Raw genomic sequence first — 21,628 nt, forward strand, 5'->3', positions numbered from 1 at the left:
TTGAAACTACGCAAAGTTCAACATGTAAAAGCTATTAAAAAAAAGGTTTTATTTACATTAAAAATCATCAAAAGATTCTCCAGCAAATGTAAGTAAAAACAAACAAAACAAAATTGAAAAATTACGATCGCCTTTTTTCTTCCCCATGGACCACAATATACTATTCAAATAAGCAGGTGGTTCTTGCACTAGAATCAAAGCAAACCACCAGAAAAATTAAACCCTGACCATAATTTCCACCACTTTGCGATACAGGTCCAGTCCATCAGAATAGTCTTAATCAATTTGCAGATGCCAACTCTGCTTACCACAAAATTCACAATTGTGTTATTTTCTTTGTATAGGCAAATGATCATCACCGTTTTATTTCTATATTGACAGAAGGTCAGAACTGTTCACATAATGACAAAATGGCAGAAATATTCGAGCAGCTTCTTGACTTTAGAACATATATTTTTCTTTTACATACAGCAATGTTTCAGTTTTCCCCACGAAGGAAGCCTGTGTTCATCGGGTCAGTGCTCTACCTTCAGAACTGCCCTCATTTTAAAGTGAGATATTATGGCTGTTTCTCCCAATCATCATCCATTGGTACTGCAAGTATTTTGCTTTTAGAAGTATGATTTGCTTTTAGATACACCCTTATGTCCACACCCATAGCTTGTAATTATTGAACAATGTCAACATTTGAAGTAGTGCCAATACTTTCTTGAGAGTTAGAATGTGTGCTTAAATCATATATCAGCAAATAATTATTCTAATCTGCACTTTACATGAAATTTATTTCCACAAAATACCCGATTTCTTGTCAATAGAGGAACTCATTAGGTCAGGTTTGGCCAGAGAAACAAAGAGTTATTACTTTCATTAAAACCTCCTTTGTAAATACAATGTTGTTACTTCATATTGGAAATTACTCATTTGTAAATTCCTCCAGGCTCCCCCTCATCTGCAAGAAGTTTGAATAAGTCAGGTCAAAGGTTTTAAGGAATTTCCTAGTCATTTTTTTTCCATTACAAATCTTCAAGATGTTACCGCAACGATCTAATTTGAAAAATAAATTGAGGCATGTATTTTGCATTCAATCTTTCGAGGCATAAAATGAAGATAATGAACACCAATTTAACAATGGAACTCTTTGTGACGTAACTACCCAGCCAACTGGCACACTGTGCGAATTCAATACATTTATTCCCATCTTCAGTTATTCCTTAAAGCAGGCTTTAAAGAGTTTAGATGTATGAATAAAAGATCATAAACTATTAGTAGTTCTCTTTAACAAACCAATCAGCCTGTGGCTCAGTGTTTTGGACCATTTTCCAATTCTACACCATGTATGCAAGATATAATAGAAATTGTTGCTGTTGATGCGGGATATGCAGACTCTACATGGTTGGGACAGCTGCTTAAAGGAAAGTGGAGAGTACTTTGGTAATTTTTGCAATCCTTCTACGCTGGACTTCATCACGAGTATTTATTTACTCTTGGAAATTTTTCACACTGTTGAAAAAAATTCACGAGTTTCACAAACTTACCGCGTTTCCCGAGTACCTGCCGTTAGCGTTACGAGCAGCTACGAGACGTCCACGTGCTCTGATGTACCTGCTACGTACATTCTACCATGAGTTTGATTTTTTTTTTTTTAAACTCGGTAGAGCTCTTGGGTGAACTCGCATGGTGGGACAGGCCCTTTAGAATACTCAAGAGTCATGGGAAAATGTTACACTTTCTTAGGATACTTTAAGAACATCCTTAGAAGTTTTCCTCTTTCTGCCTGAGTATGTCTTGAAATGGCATAGAGCTAACGATTTGCGTCTAATGTAATTGAAAGGCAGGGAAATGCAACAGGAAACTCGGAAGCAACAAGGTCTCACAAATCAATGCAAAATCATTCCAGATATAAGATAGAGAATTCCAAGATAGAGAATTCTTTGCAAGTGGGAGTTGTTGGGGCTCAGCACACAATGCGCTGAGTTTTGTCGGCCCATCTTCTCAAATGAAAGATGCTGCAGGGATATTCTCCTGCATCTTGGTTAACATTAATCCCTCAAACAAACCCTGATGTCCTCTTTGCTGTTAGTGGTATCCAGTCATGCACAAATTGGCTGCAACATGTCCTGTATTACAGCAGTGACAATATTGAAAATACTTAATGGACTGTAAGATACTCGGAAACATCCCAAGTTCCTCCAAGAACGGTTTATTCTCACACTCCTCCTCATCTAAATCTTCTATAAAGTCAATCACTCGGAATTATACAGCTCAGAACTTTATGACCGTAAAGCCTGCACTTCACATGCCACAGATCTTTTGACCTCATTACCACCTTCAAATCTCTCACCCACTCCTACCTCTACCTTCTCCAATCCAATATCCTCATGGAGATTTTCCAACTGCAGCTGTACCCAATTCTCTGTTCTGCACTTAATATTACTTGTTGCTATATTGAGTCTCCCTCTTCCACAATTGCATCATATCACTGCATTAAAAATTAGTGCACAACTTTTTTGATGTCTGCTTTCTTTGTTTGTCTTCTTACCCTCCCTTTTGCCTCGGTTCCAATCATAATCCTTAGCCCAACCAAGTTGTTGCACAAAATTAAATAAATTCAACTGATTTTTTCTGATTTATGAAGAATCATACTCCCACCACCCTTTGTGTAAAAAAAATGTTACCCCTCAGGTTCCTATTAAACCTTTCCCCCCTCACCTTGAACCCACGTCCTCTGGTTCTCGATTCCCTTACTCTGGGCAAAAGACCCGATCTATTTTTCATATTAATTTCCAGAAAACTTGTCTAGTCCAGCTGTGGACTGTAAGATGTCATTTTTCTCCAGGCCACTTACATCACTAAGCAGCAATGATCTATGTTACTATAGTAACAATTCAAAATACAGCCACAAAATGGCTATCACGTCACTCTGACATTTCCTCTGATTACTCCAACTTGATGCAAACTGTGCCCAATCTTGTCATGCAAACCTGCAGACAATCACAAATAAGATCTTCCATCATGCAAGTTCCTCCCAAACAAACAAATAAATATGTAGCTATACCTCCTCCCTCACCTCCATCCTGTGATCCCTGCAGTCCTTCCAGGTGAGGCAGAGGTTCACATGCACCTCCTCTAAACTCATCTACTGCATCCGGTGTTCCCGAAGTGGCCTCCTGTAAATCGGTGAGACCACGCATAGACTCTGTGACCGTTTTGCCACCTACCTGCACTTGGTCCACCAAGGCCTACTGGACTTCTCAGGTGCTAACCGTTTGAACCTTTCTGTCCTGGGCCTCCTCCATTGCCAGAGTGAGGCCACATGCAGACTAGAGGAACAGCATTTCATATTCCATGTGTATCTTACAATCCAAAGGTATGAACATTATATTCTCCACTTTATATAACAGCAACCACCACCCCTTCCCCACATCAGCCCCGCCCCATGCCTCACCTGGACACATCTATTTCTTCCCTACCCCTCCCGTACATTTGTACATCTAGCTTTACAATTTGCAACTCTTCAATCCTTTTGGCTCATAATTTGTCTTTTCATGCCAGGTTTGTCCAGCCATTTGCCTATCAAAACTCCCCAACACCCATGTTCACCTATTACCTGCCACGTTTTGGCTTGCCCCTCCCCTCTTCCAGCTTTCTCTCCCCCCCCCCCTCAACCAGACTGAGAATGGTCCCGATACCAAACGTCACCTACCCATGTTCACCAGTATTTTCTTTTGTAAGGCAGCGTATGCAATTCCTCATTTCTAAATAAATGAAGTTCAATATCGAATTAAATTCAAATGATAAAATCAAATATGCAAACTTTCTCTTATGTTTGTTATTATGTCACACGATCATACTGTTCAAACACCTCAGTAAATAGAGTGATTTGGTAATTTTGGAAGTGCGTGTATTGAGAACAGTACAGCTCAGGAACAGGCACTTTGGCCCATGATGTCTGTGTTCAACCCAATACCAAAGTAAACAAATTCCTTCTGTCTGCAGAAGATCCTTATCCTTATCCTGCTACGGTCAGGCAAACACCTCCGTTGCCATGCGGTGAGAATGGAGAGGTTGAGAAGGAGTTTCTTCCCAGAGGCCATTCGGACTGTAAACGCCTATCTCACCAGGGACTAACTCTACTGAACGTTTTTCCTTCCATTATTTATTATGTAAAAGAATATTTGTGTTATGATTGTGTTTATAGTTTGTTTGGTTGTTTGTCTTTTTGCACAAAAGTCCGCGAGCATTGCCACTATCATTTCACTGCACATCTCGTATGTGTATGCGACAAATAAACTTGACTTGACATTAATTTCCTGCATTTACATGAGTCAATCTAAAAGCATAGAGTTGCTGCCTCAGAAACCCAGTACTCCAGACGTGGCCAAACCATAGCTTTATAAAGCTGCAACATGATTTCCTGACTCTTATTCTCAATGCTACTACCGATGAAGTCAAGCGCATCATACATAAGCCTTCTTCACCACTCTACCTCCTCGTGTTGCTTATTTCAGGCAGCTATGGACTTGTATCCCGGGATCCCTCTGTACGTCGGTACATTATGCGATGTCGCATATGTTGAGGGGTCACGGAGGGCTGAGCATTGTGGACGCGGGGAGATTATCGAGGAAGAATTTGGGGAAGGAGAGGAAGTTGGCAAATAAATATAAAAAATAGTAGAAGTAAATAAAGGTATTGGAGGATCGTTGTTATTGATGATCATGGATAAAAAAAAACACGAGCAGCGAGCAGCCTGTGGAGGCAGACTTGAGACCAACACAGGTGATCGCCCTGTTTATTCAGCCAATTGCATCTCCCGTCGTATTTTAGCTACTCGCTGACAAGTTCTAAAAGTTTTCAAAGATCTGCACAACTGATCGTAATCTTCAATTGATAACTTATGCCCCGAACCTATCACTCCCAAAATCTTCAGTACAGTTGGGAACAATGCGCAGAGTTGTATCTATAGGAAAGCGATTGCATGAAGGTAAAATAATAGATTGTGAAAGGAGCTGCGGGCTAGCCGGCGGCAATGAATGAGTTGCTCACCCGCTCCAGGGTCTGCTGGCCGCCTCCGTGCCGGACTAGTCTGGTGACGGTGGGCCCTGTGGGGCTGCCGACGGGAAGGTAGTATTTCTGTCCGTAGACGTTGAGTGCGGGGTTGGGGGAGCCGGCACGCTCGATGCTCTCGTAATACGAGCTCTCCGAGAGAGAGGACGAACTTCCCGGCCGCGCTCGCGATGACATTGTCGGAAAACAGGCTGGCGATCGCACGGCTGCCTCAGCACTGGTACACGGGCGAAAGGTAAATGTCGACGGAGTGGAGAGTGCGTAACTTTCCAAGGACGAGGAGTGGCGGAGCCGAGCCCAGGTGCGACACACCTTCACTCTGACAGACAGACGGACAGACAGACAACTCAAAGGGCGGTGTCGCCACTTTCACAGCACGCCCTTTCCCCCAAAGATACTAGAGGAGCTCTAATACCCTTGTTTCCCACCCCAGCCGGGCCTGAACCTGGAGAATAACCATTTGCAGTTGAAACATAACATCCCCGTAAATATTTCAACATGAGTTTTAATAATGGCCAATTAGGCTTTGATTAAAAACGCCCTCTTCCTTGTCCATTTGATATCTTACGTTGTCAAATTTTGTTTTGAACTTCCTATGAAGTGCCGTGGGCCATGAATGCAAGGTATAAAGTGAATGTGACTTCGGTGGTTCAAAAGTAGGTTCATAAACCGGTTTAATCTTGTAGAAGCAAGTTGATAAAACAAAAACAATGCTTTAAACACACGTTACATTGTTCCATGGTTCACCAAAGTTTTAATTACAACATAAAGATGCAACTTTTTAAACAATAAATTAAATTATTCATTTAAGTTCAATGCAGGTGAAACAATGTACTGACTTTATAGCATTTGGTCACCAGTTGAAATGTATGGAAAAGACAACGCAATGTATAAATTGTTAATTCATTCTACTCCATTTACACCCAAGCAGTTTCCCACGATGTACATCCACGGACTTTAAACCACTTGAACAATGATGAACACGGTCAATCAGTTTAATTCCGGTGTTGAATTAGGTATTAAATATCAGTCAGGACTACTTTATAATTTCTTTATCTTTTTCAAATGGTGTCATGAGAAGGATTATGTTGCCCTGAGCTTCAGTATAATTTCTCACTTGCTTGATACCACAGGGAGGCAATAAACCTGGAAAACTCTGGAGTGGGACAAAAATCTCTAATTTTCTTATTCAATAGCAATAATGTTACAGTCAGAATCATACAATGTGGATATAGGCCCTATGATCATATTGATAATCAAGCACCCACCTACACTAATCAGACCTTAAGACCCCTCACCCACCAAATTCTACAACAACCTACCTATGTGATTACACATTTGATATGCGAGAAAAAATTAGAGGACCTAGAGGAAAGCCACAAGGTCACAGCGAGAAGGTGTAAACTCTACACAGACAGCACCTAAACTCAGCGACGAACCCAGAATTCTTGAACTGTGGCCACGTGACTGAGAGCTACAGCACTGTGTTGCTCAAACGACCAAAGATCAGATCTTCTGCTTGAGGTTTTGCATTTCTATCCTTAGCTTGAGCTGCGTCACTGGAGTTCGACAAAGTTCAGGCTGGACGTACACTTATAATTGGAGGAGAAAAGTTTGTTGGCTATGTAACAGAGTTTAAATTCATGCAAACTTTTCTGGAAAGGGCAGTTTGATGGAAATGCCCTAAAGTCAGTTGAGTTGGGTGATGTTTGTGTCAAAGCATAAGGATGAAGGAATGCCATGTGAATAATAAATATAAACCTTAAATTGTAATCCTGGAGTAAAGCAATGACGATTATTTGGGCACAAGAGATGTCTCTAGATAACCACGTGATGCACTGTCCTCAATATCACAGTTAAGAATTGAGTCATAAAGGGAGTTAGATTATAGAGAACAAAATCACGAAGTTTTCATTAAAGATGACATTGAAGATAAACATTTTTCTAGGGCACTTCATAAAATTTCAGACTTCTGAACATACTTCATCCAAATTACTTTCTGTAACGCATTGCAGTTATTACTTAAGTGAATGTGACAGTCTGTTTTGCACAAAGCGAGTTCCACAAATCACAATGAAAAGACTGAACGGTTCTCAGTTTGTTAACTAATCACAAGAATATTGGTCAGGGAGAGCTATCTGCTATTTGAACACTGCCATAGGAGAAATTAGTGCAATTATAAAGCGTCAATTTCATTACGAGAATTGAAAAAAGGAAATGGTGAAGATAGACTGACACAATTTGAGGAAGCAGATGCCAGCAATGGTTTAAAAACTACAGAAGCTCTGGTAAAACAAAAAGTGAACCGTTGGTGCCACCAAAGCTTCGGTCCAGTTGAGATGAAAGCGAATAATAATTCCTTGAAAGTGAATGCGTTATAAAGGGAGAAAGCTGGTGAGTGTGTGTGGGGATTATTGGACTAACCTTTGACTATCCTAACTGACCTTTTGGCTGCGCCGTTAGATGCCAGGTGGTAAGTTGGCACTAAGGTATGCTTGATACCATTTAGCTTCATGAAAGCTTGGAACAGTGCAGCACGAAATTGGGGGCCGTTGTCAAATTCTATTATTTCACCGATCGGAACAAAACGTGGGGCGCTTGGAGCAGAGGAGAACGGTGAATAAGATGGCGTAAAATCATAGTGATATAGATGAGCAAAATCATAGCGATATAGGATAGCGTTTTTGCTAAAAATTATTTACAACGTAGATCGTAAGTGGTCAAGATGAGAGTTTTAGTAATAGTATCAATATTAGACCAAGTGGAACCCTTTGGGTCCCTGTCACATGGGAGGCCTGATTCCCCAACGCAACCTGTTCCCCCAGCACAATATTCCACCACTCACCCATAGCTACCAAGGGAGGCCTGGTCCCACAACGCTAATCCGGAATCCGGAATGCTGCATTCAAATCTGGGGACAACGCAGCATACAAACTGGCAAGGAGTAACCTATCCCGGGGGATCAGGGAAGCGAAGAGGCTGTATGGACAAAAACGTAATAGCCACTTCGCAAATGACAAAGACACACGTCGCTTGTGGCAGGGATTTCATACCATCTCTGACTACAAGCCCCCCCCCCCCCCCCGCTGCGGATATGCCAAAACGACCCCTCTCTACCAGATGAACTGAACAAGTTCTACGCACGGTTTGAGGTTAAAAACAGCACCCAGACACGTGCACTACTGCCATCTCCCAGTGACCAGTCGCTCAGGCTGTCCGCAGCCGGAGTTAAAAAGGCCTTTGCCAGCATCAACCCACGCAAAGCTGCAGGGCCGGACAACATTCCTGGATGCGTTTTAAGAGACTGCGCCGAGCAACTGAAAGATGTCTTCACAGACATTTTTAACATCTCACTCAGCCAGGCAGTAGTGCCCAACTGTCTTAAGAGTGCCACCATCGTCCCTGTCCCGAAGAAACCAAACCCAGCCTGCCATAATGACTTTCGACCAGTGGCTCTAACACCCATAGTAATGAAGTGTTTTGAGCGACTGGTTATGCAGCATATCAAAAATAGTCTACCTGCCGACCTAGACCCACTGCTGTTCGCCTACAGAGCCAACCGATCCACAGAGGTCGCAGTCTCAACAACACCGAACCTCGTACTGTCACACCTTGATCAGAAAAATACTTATGCCAGGATCCTCTTCATAGACTTCAGCTTTTAACACAATCGTTCCGCAGCAGCTGGTGGAGAAGTTGGAGCTATTGGGGGTTGATGCTGGCACATGTAACTGGGTCCTGAACTTTCTATTGCAACGGCAGCAGACAGTCAGAGTGGGCAGTAGGACATCAAAAACCATAGCCGTGAGCACTGGCTCGCCCCAAGGCTATGTCCTAAGCCCCCTGCTGTTTAGTCTGCTGACACACAACTGTACTGCTAGACTCAACAACAACTTCATCACCAAGTTCGCTGATGACACAACAGTGGTGGGTCTCATCAGTGACAATGATGAGTCGGCGTACAGGATGGAGGTGGATCTGCTCACAGGATGGTGCAAATCCCACAACCTCATTCTCAACGTGGGAAAAACTAAGGAGATGGTGGTTGACTTCAGGAGGGCGGGAAAACAACACCATACACCTCTGCACATCGATGGAGCTGATGTGGAAAGGGTCAGCAGCGTGAAGTTCCTAGGACTCCACCTGTCAGATGACCTGACATCCACGACCAACACCACAGCACTGGTCAAGAGAGCCCAGCAGTGACTACACCCTCTACGAAGACTACGTAAAGCAGGTCGCCCTACTACACACCTACGAACTTTTTATAGGGGGACAATCGAGAGCGCATTAACCTACGGCATCACTTCCTGGTTCGGGAGCTGCAAGGCGTACGAACGGCACCAAATAGACAGGATTGTGAAGACCGCCAGCAGGATTATTGGTGCTCCACTCCCTTTCCTGCTGGCCATATACAGGAAGAGATGTATCAGTAGAGCCATCTCCATCATCAAAGACCCCTACCACCCATCGCATCACATATTCTCCATCCTGCCATCTGGGAAGAGGTACAGGAGCATTAGCTGCAAAACCAGCAGGATGCTCCTCAGCTTCTTCCCGCAGGCTATAAGACTGATAAACGGATTTTGCCCCCTGCCAAAGAATCGTGCAACAACCATCAACCTGGACACACTGCAGCAGAGCCACTGTCGTGCCGCTGCCAATCGGAACGCCTGTTGATGTTTAGTAGAGAGTAGAGTGTTTAATTTGTTCATGATATATGTATTTTTATTTCTATTTATTTTTTACTGCACACTGAATGGACATTGGTTGAGCAACGTTTTTTTGTTTCCTCTGGGTATGTGAGTGCTCAGGAAAATGACAATAAAGATATACTATACTATACTATACTATTACCCAACACAATGTTCCACCACGCACCCATTCAACCAACGCAACCCATTCTCCCAACGCCATATTCCGCCACTCATCCGTGGCCCCCAACTGCGCTGGGGCAGCTCATTTCCCCTTATTCACCCTCCCTCTTTTTAAACTTAAAAAAAAAATCCAATTGCACTTGCTGCCAGGAAAAAAAATCCAATTGCACTTCCTACCAGGAATCAGTGTCCTGGGATTTTCAACATTGTAGCGGGCAGGACTACAATCCCATTTTGACATCATAGCTGTAACTTCCACTCAAGCAATTTTTCTCAAAGCAGGGTTTTGTAAAGTTAAAAATGTGAATAATTTGTAAAATGTAATATAAAACTGAACGAAACTTTGATAAAACACACCACAGGGCAAATGTGAGTAAGGTGGTCCAAAAATGGTAGCGCTGTCGTGTACCGTTTTGGCATAATTCAGGACATCAGAGACACACAGGCGCATATACACACAGATAGACATAGAAACAAACAAGATGAGAGCTTTAGTAATATATGTTGAAAATGAGTACCCTTCTTAGTATTCAAATTTGGTGTAAACGAAACATGCCACAATTTGAATTAAATAAGGGATTCCCCTAATTTAGGCAGAATATTTGAAGCTAAGATGTATAACTACTCGCATTGTTAATTGGAAAAAATATCAGGTATCAAGGTTTGTAAAAGTGAAGGAAGTCATGATCATACAAGAATATATGGTCTTGTTTTTGACATCGTGATCTGGACAAAATAAGTTAAATATGTTTAACTATAAAATAAATTATTTGTCTCTCCAGATTATCACTATCTCAATCCAGGCTGTATATTTATAATTGATTTTCCAATTGGCTCTTTTCTCTAAAAAAAATACAAGCAGAAGACATGGTCTTGATTTTCCCTTTCCCTTGGTTTTTCATGAAGTTATAGCCAGCTAATCTGTTTTAGTGGTTTGTGGGGAGATAAATATTAGCGACAAAAAAAATTCTCTGTTCATCTTTGAGCAGCAGCATAGGCTCTCTGACATATATTTGGGTGTGTAGATGGACCTGTTTGTCACCTCACCTGAAAGAAATGTCATAATCAGACTGTACAGTACTTCTTGATCTGCACTTGGTGTGAATGTAGATAGTTTGTTGAGTCCCTACACACTGAACCTGAATTAGAAACTGAATTATAAATACTGACCTCTACTATCAGCATCTTGTATGGGGTCAAGGAAAGAGCGTTCACGTCGCAGCCCTGTTCCCACCAATCTTTCCACCACCACGCACAAGAAACGACAAGACAGACACCATTGTATGCAGATGCCGAGAATGTGTTCAACTGGCTGAACAACTTCTAATCTTGTGTGTGGACTCGATAAGAAGAAGAAGAAGAAGCATCTTGTACATTTTGTTTAGAAGGAACCATCAGTGAAAAAATGGAAAACAATTAATAAATAGTGAAAAAAATTAAAGAATTCAATTAAAGTTAATTAAAGTAGAAAAATTAAAGGTAATGGATAAACTGTTTCAACAGAAAAATTATTTCCTCCAAGGAATGAATTGTATAATTCAAAGTTAATCTTAATTTATGATTCAGTCATGGGATGAGAATTGAATATCAGGATAGCAGTACAAAAGACAACATATATAACTTTGCTTGTACAGCATGATGTCAAAAGAGGAATTTCCATCACATGGAATCAAAACTAGGATGTATAAAACAGGAATTATAATTTAGAGTAAAAATGTAAACAGGAAATGAAATATGCAAATTAAATAGATAGGAAAGAAAGATGAAAAAAAACCAAATGTTTCCCAAATAATCCACACTTACGATATAATGCGACAGCACTTTATTTATCCCAGGAGGGACATTGATTTGCCATTAGTCATAAAATACTAGAAGGGGGAGGAGTTGTACAGTTTGATAGCCACAGGGAAAAAGGATCTCTTAGAAACATAGTAACATAGAAATTAGGTGCAGGAATAGGCCATTCGGCCCTTCGAGCCTGCACCGCCATTCAATATGATCATGGCTGATCATCCAACTCAGTATCCCGTACCTGCCTTCTCTCCATACCCCCTGATCCCCTTAGCCACAAGGGCCACATCTAACTCCCTCTTAAATATAGCCAATGAACTGGCCTCAACTACCCTCTGTGGCAGAGAGTTCCAGAGATTCACCACTCTCTGTGTGAAAAAAGTTCTCCTCATCTCGGTTTTAAAGGATTTCCCCCTTATCTTAAGCTGTGACCCCTTGTCCTGGACTTCCCCAACATCGGGAACAATCTTCCTGCATCTAGCCTGTCCAACCCCTTAAGAATTTTGTAAGTTTCTATAAGATCCCCTCTCAATCTCCTAAATTCTAGAGAGTATAAACCAAGTCTATCCAGTCTTTCTTCATAAGACAGTCCTGACATCCAGGAAGCTGTACTGCATCTTGGTGGACCCAGCCTTTTGCTGAAGGTACTCCTCAGATTGACTAGTGTGTCATGTCGGTGTTGAGCTGCAGTGTGAGGAACATCCTCCCCTCCAAGACCACCTTCTATAAATCCAGCTCCGCCCCAGGATGGAGCCAACCTTCGTGATGAGATTGTTAATCCTGTTGGCATCCTGCTGCCCCAGCACACGACAGTGAAGAAGATGGCACTGGCTACCACCAATTGGTAGAACACCTGTAGCATCTTACTGCAGACATTGAAGGAGCGGAGCCTTCTCAAAAAGTACAGTTGGCTCTGTCCCTTCTTGTACAGGGCCTCAGCGTTCCTGGACCAGTCCAGTTTACTGTCCAGGTACACTCCAAGGTATTTGTACTCTTTGGGAAATTGTACATCCACACCATTGATGAAGATGGGGGACCTGGATGTTCCTCTACACCTAAAGTCCACCACTAACTCCTTAGTCTTGTCGGTGTTGAGCTGCAGGTGATTCAGCCCACACCACTCAACAAAATAATTGATGTACCTCTGTATTCAGCTTCCCTCCTCTCACCGATGCAGAGTCATCTGAAAGCGTCTGCAGGTGGCAGGATTCTGTGTATATATCTGAAGTCCAGGTATAGATGGTGAACAGGAAGGGAGAGAGGATTGTCCCCTGTGGGGCCCCTGTGTTACTCACTACCATGTCCGAGACACAGTTCTGTAGCCTGACATACTGTGGTCCTTCAGTCAGTTATTTGGTGATCCAGGACACCTATAGAGCATCCACTCGCATCTTCATCGGTTTGCTCCCCAGCAGTGCAGGCCGGATGGTGTTAAAAGGACTGAAGAAGTAAATAAACATCTCACAATGCTTCCTGGCTTATCTAGGTGAGCATAGGAACGATGGAGCAGGTGGATGATGGCTTCCTCAACGTCCATCTTTGTTTGTCACGCGAACTGCAGGGAGTCCAGCTAGGGTTTAACCAGGGGTCGTAGCTGTGTGAGCTCCTGCCTCTCCAAGGACTTCATGATGTGTGAAGTCGGCACCACCGATCTCTAGTCATTGGAAGGGCTGGGACCCAACCTCTTTGGTACAGAAACCAGGCTGGATGTCTTCCACAACACAGGAACCCTCTTGAGGCTCAGGCTCAATTTGAAGATATGCTGGAGTACTGCACACAACCGGCTGGCACATGCCTTCAGTACCCTAGGGCTGGCACCATCTTTGCCTGGACCAGGGGGATTGAGGGGGAGAGTCTGTCAGGGAGCAGAGGGGAGGGTGGGCAGTGGCCCCACCATCAAATCTATTAAAAAACAGGAGGTACACAAAAATGCTGGAGAAACTCAGCGGGTGCATCAGCATCTATGGAGCGAAGGAAATAGGTGATGTTTCGGGCCGAAACCCTTCTTCAGACTGATAACTATTAAAAAACAGGTTTAGCTCATTGGCCCAGTCCTGATTGTTTTCCCTCCCAATGCCACTGGTCTTCTTGTAGCCTGTAATGCCCTCATGTTGTTCTGCTGAAGTTTCAACTCGAGCTTCCCCCTGTAGTCATCCTTGCCCTATCTTAGTCTCACCTTCAGGTCTTTCTGCACCCATTTCACCGCCTCCCTTGAGAAGGGCCTTTATGTCACTTGTGACCCAGGGCTTGTTGTTGGGAAAACAGTGTACATTCTCCTCAGGGACAACGTTATCAACACAGAACTTGTACTCAAGATTAAGGTCAGCATAATTTTCACTAATCATAGTGTTAAAAACTGACACTCCTGTACACCAGCCCAAACATGTATGGAATTTATGGACAGGTGAAGCAGGAGCACACCATTTCAAAGCCAAGTCTATTGGCACGCTAGTTTGGAGGCCTTGAATCAAATAAATAATTCAACAGAATTCAAAATAAACTACAGTTAAGCTCATCACATTTCTTCTTCTTGTGCATGGCGTGCACAGCCTAAAGTTGTAGGACAACTTGTTCTATTTGACCTTATTTGACTGTGCACGCCGGGTTGATTGCATTAGTTAAAACACGGCGGACCACATGAAGGTTGCAATCTTCCACCCCATAACACATTAATAATAGGTCTTGGAGAATGAGCAGCCTCCTGGCAAATGGGAATTCAGCCAATGCAGCAGAGATTTGGGGAATCAGGTTGGCCCAAGTGGTTTTGTGGGAACTGAAGGTTTCAAGTGAAAGCCGTCTTGAAATATTTAAGAACAAAACAGTAAGTGACGAATTAATGATGCTATTGATAGTGGTTTATTATTGTCTTGTGTACAGTGAAAACTTGGTTTTGCGTGCTATCCGGGATATTAGTCAATTATTTTACTCTTTTACATATTTTGGTACTGGAAAAATCGATTTTTTTTAAAAACATCATTCTATGTTATCTGAATAGGGAAGGTAATAAATGTCACTCCTTGGGCCTAACATAATTATATAGTAAGAGAATCAGTTGATGCAGAAGAATTAAATAGGACAGTAATATACAAAATGAAATGTTGACAGAAAAGCATGGCCAATAAATGGCAACAGAAAGGAGGAGTCATGGACAAACAATGAGATTTATTATGGTTTCCAGATAGAACAATATCTTCAGGTAAAGTGAAAATGTAGCATGGGAATAGTTGATCCAGGAAGGTAAGACATAATCCCTGTTCTAAAATCAATCATTATTGCCATTAAAATAATTTTTTCAAATTGTCTTCATTCATGATTTGTTTTATTTATATAAGAAAATCAGATTCCGGGTATTGTTGACAAAGTCAGCATTTAGTATGGTGGTGATAGGCCATCTTCTTGAGCCTCTGCAGTCCTTATTGGGAACGTGATCACAAAGTTCTATTGAGTAGAGAGTTCCAGGATTCAGTCCTCGTGATAATGAAGGAATAACAATATATTTTCAAACCAGGATAATGTGTAAATTGGAAGGTGCCATGCTGAGCGTGGTGTTCCCAAGCACCTGAAGTCAATGTTCTTTTTGGTGGGAGAAGTCATGGGTTTGGAGTGGAGTAGTCCTTGTGAATAATTGCAGTATATTTTGTGCAGACTACAGACATTTTGCCTTGTGGAGAAGTGAATGTTTATGTAGGATGGTAGGTTATCAATCAAAAAATAGATCAGTACTGAAATAGGTTCTTCCGTGCACCTTGTCAACGGCCACCGGGTTGACATAATAACTAGTCCTATTTGCCTGCATATTGTCCCCATATTCCTCTAACCCCTTCCTATCCATATATTGGTCCAGATGTATATTAAAAATCACAATTGTATCCACTATAATAGCTTCTAGCAGCTCATTACCCTCTAAGTGAAAACAAATTACCCTCTAAGTGAAAAAAAAAGTTGCAGCTGAGGTTCCTCTTAAATCTTTCCCATCTCACCTTAGGCCAATGCTCTCTAGTTTTTAAATCCAATATCCTGGGAAAAAGACTGAGTGGTCACATTGTCCATGTCCCTCACGATCTGGTAACCACATAAGATCATTCCTCAGCTTTATACGCTTCAAACTAAAAAGTCCCATCTTATCCAACCGCTGCCTATAACTCAAGTCTGCAGCCCAGGTAATAAACTGGATAATTTATTTTGTACCCCTTCTAACTTAATGACATCCATCCTATAGCTGGGCAACCTAACTGCATGCAGTACTTCAAGTATTGCCTCACCAATGGCTTGCACAGCTGCAGCATGAAAAAGCAAGTGTACCAAACACTTTCCTAACCACACTGTCCATCTGACTCCCAACTTATGGGGAACCATGCCCCTGCACTCCCAGTTCTCTCTGCGCTGCATCGCTCTACAGGGCTCTCCCATTTGTAAGTCCTGCCCTGATTTGAATTTTACTTCGGAGTCACGTGAGTGACTACGTGAAGAACCCACCCAGCGCGCAGGCGCGGCATTACGTCAGCAGTGCAACAGCGGCAGCAGCTGGAGCCAGGCTCTCCAGCTGCAGCATAAAGACGAGACCTCAGGTAAGTGCCTTTTTTGTTACAGAGTCGCGCTAGAGAGAATAATGGCCTCTCGCAAGCGACCAGCCAGGAGGACTGCCTGCCCTACTCCACCCGAGGACGGGTCCATAGCGGGACGGCAGCCTCTCGCAGCGGAGGAGCTTTTTCAACGCTCCCGCTCACCCGACACCGAGCCGCCCCCAGTGCTGCAGATCTCAACGCCCCGCACAGGGAGGAAGGCGACACAGAAAACCGACCGGCCGGTGTCCTCCGATGATTCGGAGGAACGGGAACACTCTCCCCCACCGAAAAGGGGAGACGCTCGGATAAGCTGCATGAGGCAGCTCCTCGAGCGTATGATTAATGAGGAGATGCGGCATCTCCCAGGAGGACGGGCTTTGGCCTCCTCCTCTCCACACCCTTCTGTACCCTCTATATTCGAGGGCAGTAAGGGAGGCCAGGACTGGGCTGGCCTATCCCAAGGGCAGGCGGAGGATATCGTCAGCATGCCGGGCGTGCCGGAAGAAGAGCTACTGGGTGTAGTGGGCCGATATGCGGCACCACCAACAACTGGGATGGTGTTGCCACCCAGAATGGCGGCAACTATAAACAGGCTGTCCAACAACCCGCTGCAGGACAAGGCTGTCCAGCAGGCCCTTGACAACTACATCGCGCCCGAAAATTGCGAGGCGCTGAGGGTCAAGACGGTAAATGGGCAGATCTGGAACCAGCTGGGGCAGCACATAAGGGCTCAGGAGGTCAAAATGCAGCGAGTCCTGAAGCTCCACTCAGCAGCCGTCACCGCCTTTGCTCGGTCCGTTGGGGATGAAGACTTGACCATACCCCAGCAGGATGCCCTCGCACTGATGTGCAGCACCACGTATGAGCTAAACAACCTACGGCGGGACAACATCAGGCCTGCCCTCAACCCAACATATGCCGGCCTCTGTAAAGCTCCAGCGCCCGAACGACAGGCGCTGCTATTTGGTGCGGATCTGGCCAAAAGGCTCAAGGAGTTGGAAGAGGCGGCAAAACCAGTAGGCCTCATGAGGGCAGGGCCAGGACCGAGCAGGGCGAAGACACCCAGTTGGCCGCACGCCTCGGCAGCCACCAGCAGATACCGAGCTGGTGAAAGCCTGGTGACCGCCTCCCACTACCCCCAGTGCTCTTTTTTAGAGCGGGGCCCAGGGCGGAGCCGTGGGAAGATGCGCCGCCCCACCGCAGCACCAACACGGACAACCTTGGGCCAGACCCACCGGAAACGACCCCACAAGTGAACATGGAGGTAGGTGGGTCTGGTTCCTGTCAACATACACAGACAAAGGGTGTAGTATTAACAGGGGGACGTTTTTGAGGTTCTTCAAGCATGTTTGGTGCTCCCTTACTAACAATCAGTTTATACTCAACAGTATTAGTGGATACAAGATTGAATTCAAACCAGGCGTAGAACCGCCAGTTCAGCACATGCCCCAAAGGGTGTTCCTTCCCTCGGCAGTTGAGAAGGTAGAAGGACAAGCTGAACTTGATCGGCTCGTGGCTAAAGGCATCATAGAAATGACCACACACGAGCCGCAAGAATTTGTATCAAATATTTTTCTCAAAACCAAAAAAGATGGTGGATGTCGCATTATTATTGATCTGACATCACTCAATCAGTCTGTTGAGTATCAACATTTCAAAATGGAGACATTTGTCACTGCCAGACAACTGATCTCCAAGGGATACTACATGGCAAGCATAGATATCAAAGATGCTTACTATTTGGTACCCATTCATAAAGATTACTTTAAATATCTGAAATTTATCTGGAGGGGCCAGCTATGGCAGTACCGAGCTTTGCCCAATGGTTTAACGACAGCTCCCAGACTATTTACGAAAATTCTTAAAGTGGCCATGAAGAAATTGAGAGAACTAAAACATTTAGTAGTGGCCTATCTGGACGATGTTCTCATATTAGGAAGAACACGGGAACAAGCTGTCGCAGGAGTGTTAGCCACTAAACAACTCCTTGAAACTTTGGGTTTTATCCTCCACCCAGATAAATCAATATTGGAGCCTACTACTAACATGGATTACTTAGGCTTCACTATTGACACGATTCACATGACTGTCACTCTGCCCAGAAACAAAACAGTTTCACTCATTGAAGCTTGTAGCCATTTAATTGCCACACCGCAACCTAGAATACGGCATGTAGCCAGAGTTATTGGCTCTATAGTAGCAGCATTTCCGGCTGCCCAACATGGGCCCTTGCATTATCAAAATTTACAAAGAGCAAGGACTCATGCATTACGCCTTCATAGGGGGCATTATGATCGCAAAATGGATTTACCCGCTGAAGCCAAATCAGAACTTCAGTGGTGGGTTGACAATATTTGGCACAGTCACAGTCCTATCACCGTAACCAATCCTAACATAACCATTGCAACGGATGCCAGTGCTTTAGGCTGGGGAGCTACTAACTCCAAAGACAGCACAGGTGGCAGATGGACTAACTCAGAGGCATCGCTACTACAATCACTGGGCATTAACTTTTTGGAAATGCTCGCCGCCTTTTATGGGCTAAAAGCATATGCATCTGGTATGCGACACGTGCATGTTAGAATTATGATCGACAACACTACGGCAGTATCTTATATCCAGCACATGGGTGGCATTAAATCAGTATCATGCGACAAATTAACTGCTATAATCTGGCAATGGTGTGTCGAGAGACATATTTGGCTATCAGCTGCCTATTTACCAGGCAAACTAAATTTAGTGGCGGACACCAGGTCACGAAAATTCAACGACAACATCGAATGGATGTTGGACCCAAAATTATTTGCTAAAATTATCAAGCAATATGGTACGCCAGATATAGATTTGTTTGCGTCTAGGTTAAATCACCAACTACCCATGTATGTGGCTTGGGAACCAGACCCAGAGGCAGCAGCGGTAGATGCCTTCACGCTGGACTGGGGAAATTTCTTTTTCTATGCTTTCCCTCCCTTCTGCCTCATCAGTCGGGTACTCCAGAAAATTCAGGCAGACTCAGCCTCTGGCATTCTGGTCGTGCCCGACTGGCCTACCCAACCATGGTTCCCAATGTTCCACGACATGGTGGTAGAGACACCAATGGTCCTTCAACACCACCCCCAATTATTGACTCACCCGGTAACTGGCATTAGCCATCCATGCCACCAAAAATTGAAACTCCTGGTTTCCAGATTTTGAACAGGCCTTACCGGGGATTGGGGTTATCAGACAGAACAATCACCACCATGTCGGCATCCCTGCGAGTTTCCACCAAGAAACAGTACCTGACCTTCATCAGGAAATGGGAACAGTACTGTCTGGACGCAGGGACATCCTACACGACGACTTCGATCTCGGATGTGCTGGAGTTCCTGGCCCACCTGCACCATGATCTCAAGATGAGCTACAGTGCCATCAATACGGCTCGGAGCGCACTGTCCGCATACCTCATGCCGATAGAACAGCATAGTGTGGGATCCCACCCTCTAGTCATCAGACTCCTTAAGGGGATCTTTAATACCAAACCCCCTACACCTAGATACACTCACATGTGGGATGTGAGTGTAGTTCTCACACACCTTCGAGGTTGGCCTCCGGTGGGATCCCTGAGCCTGGAACAGGCCACTTACAAAACCCTCATGCTCATGGCGCTTGTCTCAGCTCAAAGGGTTCAGTCGCTCCATCAGCTTAATCTGAACTACATGGTGACCCCCCCAGATACCATTACTTTCACCATGCCGGGGTTGGTAAAACAAAGTAGACCAGGTACATCAAACTCCCCGTTGATCTTCCGGGCTTACCCTCCAGAACCTAGGCTGTGTGTGGTGACCCACCTTCATCATTATCTAGACACAACCCAAACGCTAAGAGGGAGAGAGAAAGCCTTATGGGTTAGCCACAGAAAGCCTTTTGGACGGGTAACCAGCCAAACATTATCCAGATGGTTGAAACAGGTCCTCAGCATGGCAGGGATTAACACAAATGTTTTTAAATCCCATTCAACCAGGGCAGCGTCCACCTCAGCGGCGGATAGGATGCAGGTTCCCCTCGACCACATCCTCAGAGCAGCGGGATGGTCAAGGGAATCGACATTCCAACGATTTTACAACAAACCGCTGATGGAACAGGACGTCTTTGCGGATACCGTTTTAAAAACCGCAAAGTTATGATTTAAAGCCCATGGGAGCTATTTTGTTTTTTGTTATAGTTAATAAATATTTCTTTTATAACTAAACAAACTTGTTGGTCTCTAGCTACCACTTCCTCCCTCGATGATCTTTCGGCAGTGAGTGATATAACTGTTACACGGTTTGAAATCACAGACCTTTGAAGTCTTCACGTAGTCACTCACGTGACTCCGAAGTAAAATAGTAAGATTAAACGAGTACTTACCAGTACGAAGTTTGATCTGTATTTTATGAGGAGTTACGATGAGGGATTACGTGCCCTCCGCTCCCACCCTCATTATATAGATCAAATTCGGACTAATGTCTCGTTGGTCTTCACTATCTTTACTTCAACTAGTGTCTATCTGTGATTCCACACCGCTGCTTGGAAGTATGCCGCGCCTGCGCGCTGGGTGGGTTCTTCACGTAATCCCTCATCGTAACTCCTCATAAAATACAGATCAAACTTCGTACTGGTAAGTACTCGTTTAATCTTACTATTAAATTCCATTTGCCATTTCTTGGCACACCTTCCTAACTGATCTAGATCTTATTGTAAATTGAGATAACTTCTCTCACTGCCTACTATACCACCAATGAAGTGTCATCTGCAAATTTACAAACTACATTGTCATCAAAATTGTTAATGTATATTACAAACGACAATGCACCCAGCATCTGTGGCACTCCACTGGTTTCAGGATTCTGATCAGAAAATCAACCCTCCACTACTACCATTTGACTCTTTCTACCAAGCCAATTAACGAGTTCAGCTGGGATTCCATGTAATATAGTGTATCATCCAGAACCTTGTCAAAGACGTTGCCAAAGCTCATATCAATAATGTCCACTGCCCTGCACTCATCAATCCTCTGTGATTTCTTCATGAGAAAAAAATTCTCATGCGCAAACCCATGCTGAAAGGTTTAGAAGGATATGGACCAAACACAGGCAGGTGGAACAAGTGTAGATGGGTCATCGTTGTCCATGTGGGTAAGTTGGGCTGAAGGCCCTGTTTCATAACTATTACTCTGGGGAATTGACAGAGAAGGGGAGATAAGGTCATGGACATTTTGAATGGTAGGTAGACATAAGAGTCCAGTGACCAGCTCCTATTTTCTTTTGTCTTTGTGTTATGAGTGTTTCTGATGACGAGAGATATTTTAAA

General features: G+C 43.9%; 1 protein-coding gene across 1 annotated transcript in view; it reads right to left on the reverse strand.

Moving 5' to 3' along the window:
* Positions 1 to 5,533, reverse strand: part of LOC129702224 (protein POF1B-like) — a 79,436-nt gene extending 73,903 nt beyond the window's left edge. The window contains exon 1 of the mRNA XM_055643879.1: positions 5,044 to 5,533. Within this exon, the coding sequence (XP_055499854.1) occupies positions 5,044 to 5,241 (198 nt within the window). The 5' untranslated portion in view covers positions 5,242 to 5,533. The remainder of the gene's footprint in view (positions 1 to 5,043) is intronic.
* Between the last annotated feature and the right edge of the window lie 16,095 nt (positions 5,534 to 21,628).

This window comes from Leucoraja erinacea, chromosome 12, assembly GCF_028641065.1.
Source record: "Leucoraja erinacea ecotype New England chromosome 12, Leri_hhj_1, whole genome shotgun sequence".
NCBI lineage: Eukaryota > Metazoa > Chordata > Chondrichthyes > Rajiformes > Rajidae > Leucoraja > Leucoraja erinaceus.